This window comes from Lathyrus oleraceus, chromosome 6 (genome assembly GCF_024323335.1).
Source record: "Lathyrus oleraceus cultivar Zhongwan6 chromosome 6, CAAS_Psat_ZW6_1.0, whole genome shotgun sequence".
NCBI classification, from domain to species: domain Eukaryota; kingdom Viridiplantae; phylum Streptophyta; class Magnoliopsida; order Fabales; family Fabaceae; genus Lathyrus; species Lathyrus oleraceus.
Window position 1 is genome coordinate 393831056 of NC_066584.1, and position 6981 is coordinate 393838036.

The 6981-nt window shown below is 37.7% G+C and overlaps 1 protein-coding gene across 1 annotated transcript; it reads left to right on the forward strand.

Moving 5' to 3' along the window:
• The first annotated feature begins 293 nt into the window (after nt 1-293).
• LOC127094322 (phosphoenolpyruvate carboxylase 4) lies at nt 294-6700 on the forward strand. Its single transcript, XM_051033170.1, has 20 exons — nt 294-647; nt 789-952; nt 1551-1665; nt 1861-1938; nt 2053-2121; nt 2246-2324; nt 2416-2492; nt 2576-2671; nt 2823-2961; nt 3180-3284; nt 3497-3549; nt 3628-3897; nt 4023-4148; nt 4228-4329; nt 4400-4546; nt 4694-4792; nt 4908-4996; nt 5130-5256; nt 5345-5551; nt 5668-6700. The coding sequence occupies exons 1-20, from the start codon at nt 492-494 to the stop codon at nt 6490-6492; spliced, it is 3123 nt and encodes a 1040-aa protein (XP_050889127.1). The 5' UTR covers nt 294-491; the 3' UTR covers nt 6493-6700.
• The last annotated feature ends 281 nt before the right edge of the window (nt 6701-6981 follow it).

Below are 6981 nucleotides of genomic sequence, written 5' to 3' on the forward strand. Positions count from 1 at the left end.
ATATGTTGCTTATTTTAAACATCAAATAACAAAACTCTTTAATAAAGTACCTACTTGCATTGATTGTGTAGCCAAAAAAAACTATTTTAAATTTTAATGAAATGATGAATTTACTTAAATATTAATGAAAAAAGATGAACCTCTTAAATTGAGCACAATCAGTATATCTCCATGAAATGGAATATTCTTAGAATCAAAAGTAGTTTTTGGAATCACATGGAGACTGTGACATATAGTTACGAGAGAGGTCATAATAACTTTCCTTTTTACACCTCACAAGACTACTGCAGTGTGAAAAGGACACAAATCACTGCTTTTTCCGAAAATGAATGAGAAAAATACAAACTATAGTATCCACGTGTTGCTTCATTGTAGGATAACCATATATTGCTATATCAGTGATGATTATCATCGTTTATCCCTGTGTTGATTCATTTCAGTTTCACTGTTGAAAGACTATATACTACTCGATCGGTGTTCTTGTTCAAACAATGACGGATACTACAGATGATATTGCTGAGGAAATCTCCTTTCAGAGCTTCGATGATGATTGTAGGTTGCTTGGTAATCTTCTCAACGACATTCTTCACCGCGAAGTTGGTACCACTTTTGTTGATAAACTCGAAAGGATTCGAGTTCTTGCTCAGGTTTCTTTTTGTGAAAAAAACTCAACTTTTTTCTTTTTGTTCATACCCCATTTTGTTTATTTTACATGGGGTTTTCTTGTTTGGCTTTTTGTTCTTCATTTTTGTTCTGGTAGGTTTAATGGGGTTTTTCATTTTTGGCAGAGTGCGTGTAATATGAGGCAAGCGGGTATTGTGAACATGGGTGAGATACTTGAGAAGCAATTGGCTTCAGAGTTGTCAAAGATGACGTTACAAGAAGCTTTCACTCTTGCTCGTGCTTTCAGCCATTATCTTACTATGATGGGTATAGCTGAAACTCACCATAGGTAAATCTTCACCAATGGATACACTAAGGCTTTGTTTAGAATCAACTTATTTGAGCTTATCTACTAACGAAAATGATTTTGAGACTATTTGAGAGAGCATGCGAAAACAGGTTATCACATGTTCATAAGCTGTTTTCAGCTTATTTCTGAAAGCTCTTCAAGATAATTTATATCTTATAGGTTATATGAAAATATTTAATCTCGTTTTCTAGAAATAACTTAGACATAAACACTTATATTAAGCGCTTATGCTATACGTTGCAAATTTAGCTGTTTTTTCGAATGGCCTAACACAAAATTATTAGTTTTTAATTAGTAGTAAGTAGTACATTCCAAATTACATTATTCATCTATGGAGCACAAACATTGACACGAACACCGGACATGATACTTACACTGAGACGTCGACACCGGTAATAATTTGAAAAATAAATAAATTGAATGTAATCGTAAGTGTTGGTGTCGTGTCGTGTCGGTGTTCGACACAGACCCAGACACGAACACGCCTTTTTTAGAGGTGTCGATGCTACACAGATATTCATTCTTCTATTATGTAGAAGTAATGGTATTCTCTTATACATAAATTGTGTCGTTGCAGGGTTCGTAAAGGAGGGAATATGGCACAAATTTCAAAATCTTGTGACGATGTATTTAACCAGCTTGTGCAGGGTGGAGTTTCCCCTGATGACCTTTATAACACAGTCTGCAAGCAGGTTCTTGTTTTGTTCTTTTCATGTCTATCTGCTTACATTTCGAAGCATTGAAAGTGTTCTTCCATTGTCATTATAATGCTTTTCCCTTCCATATTTGAAAACTGTGCAATGTCCTATGTTTGAATCAGTAATGCAGTTCTAGAGTTCCAGTTTCTTTTACATTTTGAGTTCATTTTTTGATTTCTGTTGTTTCAGGAGGTTGAAATTGTTCTCACAGCTCACCCCACACAAATTAATCGTCGTACGCTTCAGTACAAACACATTAGAATTGCTGTGAGCTTTTTTACTTTGTTTGGCCATTGTAAAGATTCCAATGGTTTGATGTTTTTCAAATTCAAATAGCATATAAGCATTTGTCTAACTACTTTTCCCTCTCATCATGTGTAGCATCTCTTGGATTATAACGACCGCCCTGATCTTAGCCCCGAAGATCGAGAAATGCTGATTGAAGATCTTGTATGTCTGCTATACTGGATTTTCACTCTAGAAAGACACTGTATTGTTAGAGGATAGAAACTATCTGTTTAACTATTAAGTGGAAATGTTTCGTATATTCTCATGTGCTATATCGATTTGGTAGGTGAGAGAGATAACTTCAATATGGCAGACAGACGAGCTTAGGCGCCAAAAACCCACTCCAGTTGATGAAGCTAGAGCTGGTAAGTTTCTCGAGTATCAAGGTTTTCTGGTTCACGGGAAAAGAAAAATAACAATTTGGCATATAATAACATTTTCTTTTAATCTTCCAAGGTTTGAATATAGTGGAGCAATCACTCTGGAAAGCTGTTCCTCATTATTTGCGTCGAGTCAGCAATGCTTTAAAGAAGGTCTATCATTTTTACTTCATGGTCAATTAGCTGCATTTAAATAAAATGATTTTCAATATACTCTATTCTCCCTTGTATTGCAGCATACAGGAAAGCCACTTCCATTGACTTGCACTCCCATAAAGTTTGGAACTTGGATGGGAGGTGATAGAGATGGAAACCCAAACGTGACGGCAAAGGTGAGTTTTCATAACATCCATCCAAGTGCAAACTACCGGTGTTCTTTTTATAAATAATATTGAATGCTGTAAATTATAATGTAATGATATTCTTTCCGTTGTTTTTGTGCAATTTCTGGGTTGGGTAAATGTTTTTCATTTTGTTGCTCAGGTCACAAAAGATGTTTCACTTCTATCTAGATGGATGGCAATTGACCTCTATATTCGGGAAGTTGATAGCCTCAGATTTGAGCTGTCTATGAATCGATGCAGCGATACTTTGTCAAGATTGGCACATGAAATCCTTGAAGGTTTGTCTATTGAATACTTCCTAATGTCAATGGACTTAGCAGTCACTTTAGTCTTACTATCTTGTGATTACCAAACTATGTTCGTCAAAAGTAATACATATTTGATTGCTTCAATATTCGTCCAGTTCAATCTCGTTACTCTGATATGTTAGATATCATATAAGCATCAACCTTAAATATTCTCTTTAAAGCCGGGTCACTAACTTGTTCATTGACAGGAGCTAAAGATGAGACTCGCCGTGAGAGTTGGAATCAATCCATGAATAGAAGTCAGTCACTTCCAACACAACTTCCAGCTAGAGCTCATTTACCCTCTTTTGCTGGTACACATAAAAGTTGATTTCAGTATTTTCTTTTTTAGAATCTTATAAATATTTTGATTTTCTGATGTTCGTCTGACACAAATGATCAGTTTACGGATGCCCCTTACTCATTGCAAATACTAAGAATCCCTCAAATCTTAAAGATAACTTGTATTTTGTTGTGTACGAGGAATGATGAGGGAGTATTTAATTCATTATATTCTTTGATGTAGCAAATGGTGAATCGCAGCATCCTAGACTAGACATTCCAGGACCTGACCACAAGGTAGATCGATTTCGTGATTGTGGCTGGCAGTTATGAATTCTTCTACTATGCTAGATAATGTATATTTTTTATTGGCAGGATGTTGGGATTTCTCCAAACTTAGCTACAATCAGAACTGCCAATCCTAGTATTCAAGTATCGCAAAAAAGTTCAGAAAACTCCAATGCTTCTTCAGCTTCGATTCCATCTTCTCCTTCTTTCATCTCCAGTCAACCGCTTTCTCAGAGGAAATTGTTGACAGAATCCCAAACAGGAAAGTCCGGTTTTCAGAAGCTTTTAGAGCCACAGCTCCCTCAACTTCCTGGAATTGCTCCTTATAGAGTTGTCTTGGGAAATGTAAAGGATAAGGTATTGCTTCAGATTGATTCCGGTGATGAGTACTTTAAATCACATATTTTCGGTTTTGATATAGCAACTCGCAATTTGAGTTTAAAATCACCATTCAAATAAATGCATGAAATTTGTGTGTTCAGCTTGAGAGGAGCCGTAGACGGTTAGAACTTCTTCTTGAGGATGTTGCATGTGACTACGATCCTTTGGATTATTATGAAACTGCTGACCAGCTTTTGGAACCTCTGCTTCTCTGCTATGAATCTCTGGTACTCTTTCTCATTCCCTCTTTTTCCTGAATGGTTTGTCCACTCTCCACAATTGCTATTTAACCTTCCGTGTCTTCAGCAATCATACGGATCCGGGGTGCTAGCTGATGGTCGACTTGCTGATCTCATTCGTAGAGTTGCTACCTTTGGAATGGTTCTAATGAAGCTTGACTTGCGCCAGGTCTGATTTGTATTTGATGTCTATCATTTCTGTAGTAATCAACTATGTTCTGAAACGATCTGTATTACAGGAATCAGGGAGACATGCTGACACGCTTGATGCAATCACAACGTATTTGGATATGGGTACTTACAGTGAATGGGATGAAGAAAAGAAATTAGATTTCTTAACCAGAGAGCTGAAAGGGAAGAGGCCACTAGTTCCTGTCAGTATAGAGGTGAGACAGTTAAGAGTTTTCACTTTTTATACAATGTACCGAGTCTTGACCAGTTATATTACCACCATTGTGATATTTCTAATTTACCGAGGCTTGTGATCTATTCAAAGTTCTTGCTATTTCTGATTGGTATCTTGATTTTTTTAGGTCCCGGCTGATGTTAAAGAAGTCTTGGATACATTCCAAATTGCTGCTGAACTAGGGAGTGATTCACTTGGAGCTTATGTGATCTCTATGGCCTCAAGTGTATGACTAATTGCTTATGGCTACAACTTGTGCTAAATCATTAATCAATCCTCAGATCCTTCATTTTTCTATCTAATTATTAATGAAATTTTATCCACTTTTTCTTGATTGTCAGGCAAGTGATGTTCTTGCAGTTGAGCTTTTACAAAAGGATGCACGGCTCGCTGCTACTGGAGAGTTGGGAAGAGCATGTCCTGGTGGAACGTAAGTAGGAAACCTTAAGTCGAACTTATTTATCTTTCAATTCGTGTGATCGAAATGGTGCTTTAGATGAAAAATTACTTGTCTATTATGTTTGTTTTGTGAATATTTGAATCTTATGACGTGTTTACAACAGGTTGCGGGTTGTCCCTCTATTTGAAACCGTGAAGGACCTAAGAGAAGCTGGTTCAGTTATCCGGAAACTTTTATCAATAGACTGGTACCACGAACACGTCATTAAGAATCACAACGGTCATCAAGAGGTACCTTTTTAATCCGAGGTGCATTTGATTTTATGTTACGGTTATCATGTGAAATTCATTTGATAGTGTTGTAAATTTGTATATGCAGGTTATGGTTGGATATTCTGATTCTGGTAAAGATGCTGGACGCTTCACTGCTGCATGGGAACTTTACAAAGCTCAGGAGGATGTTGTTGCTGCTTGCAATGATTACGGTATTAAAGTTACACTGTTCCATGGCCGTGGAGGCAGTATTGGCCGGGGTGGTGGCCCTACATATCTGGCTATTCAATCCCAGCCACCCGGATCTGTGATGGTAGGTTATACATTTAGCTTTATCATTGTTAATTGTTTTTCTTTCTAAAAATGTTCTGCTTGATGCGAAGGTTAAGAGGGGACGCGGTTGTAAAATTTTCCCATGGTGCATTGCAGGGAACACTTCGGTCTACTGAGCAGGGAGAAATGGTAGAGGCCAAGTTTGGGTTACCACAGATAGCTGTTAGACAACTTGAAATATACACAACCGCAGTACTACTCGCAACTCTTCGTCCGCCTCTCCCACCCCGGGACAAAAATTGGCGTAATCTCATGGAAGAAATCTCGGAGATCAGTTGCCAGTGTTACCGCAACGTAGTCTATGAAAATCCCGAGTTCCTTTCCTACTTCCATGAAGCAACACCCGAAGCAGAACTCGGCTTCCTCAACATAGGTAGCCGTCCTGCAAGAAGGAAGAACACGAGAGGAATCGGAAACCTACGTGCTATTCCATGGGTATTTGCATGGACCCAAACCAGATTTGTTCTTCCAGCTTGGCTCGGAGTCGGAGCAGGTTTGAAAGGTGCTTGTGAGAAAGGTCATAGTGAGGAACTAAAAGCAATGTACAAAGAATGGCCTTTCTTCCAAAGTACAATAGACCTTATAGAGATGGTTTTAGGGAAAGCAGACATTACTATAGCCAAGTACTACGACGAAGCTCTTGTGTCAAAGGAGAGGCAAGAACTCGGTCGCGAGCTAAGAAACGAGCTCTTGACAGCTGAGAAGTTCGTGCTTGTGATTAGTGGCCATGAGAAACTTCAGCAGAATAATAGGAGCTTGAGGAGGTTGGTTGAGAATAGGCTTCCATTTCTCAATCCTATGAACCTGTTGCAGGTGGAGATTCTCAAGAGACTAAGGCGCGATGACGACAACCTTAAACTCAGAGATGCTTTGCTTATCACTGTAAATGGAATTGCTGCGGGGATGAGGAATACCGGTTAAGGTTGCTTCTCAACAACTATAATAATGTACACAACTTTCAGAACTAATGATGAGTAGTTTGTTTCATGTTAGGTTTGTTCAGTAAAGATTGGTATTAGCCATAATGGTGAATGGTTTGTTTTGTACACAGAAGATGCGTTATAATGTTAGATTGTGATGTAAAATAAAGCTTTTCCTGCATTATGGTACCTACTTAGTTGATGATTAATATCTTCTAACTTTTCTTCTTAATTTGTGTGGACAAAAGAATATGTGGACATAGGAGGTATTGAATTTTGGACCATTGAATCCTAGACTCATCTCTCCAATGTTTTTCCTACAAATTAAGGGTCTTATTACGATTAAAGTTAACATTTTTTCTTTAGCCACAAGTTCATCAAAGTATTCAAAATTAGAGACGCTCCTTTGAATATTATCTACAACCTTCAAAGTTTGGTTGTCATTTGTCATGGAAACTCGTTTTTGTTGTGATATAATCTAAGTTATAGT

Coding starts and splice junctions, on each gene's coding strand:
- LOC127094322 (XM_051033170.1), top strand. CDS start 492: ATGACGGATACTACAGATGATATTGCTGAGGAAATCTCCTTTCAGAGC. Junction 2,962..3,179: donor GGCACATGAAATCCTTGAAG/GTTTGTCTATTG, acceptor GTTCATTGACAG/GAGCTAAAGATGAGACTCGC. Junction 4,997..5,129: donor AGAGCATGTCCTGGTGGAAC/GTAAGTAGGAAA, acceptor TGTTTACAACAG/GTTGCGGGTTGTCCCTCTAT.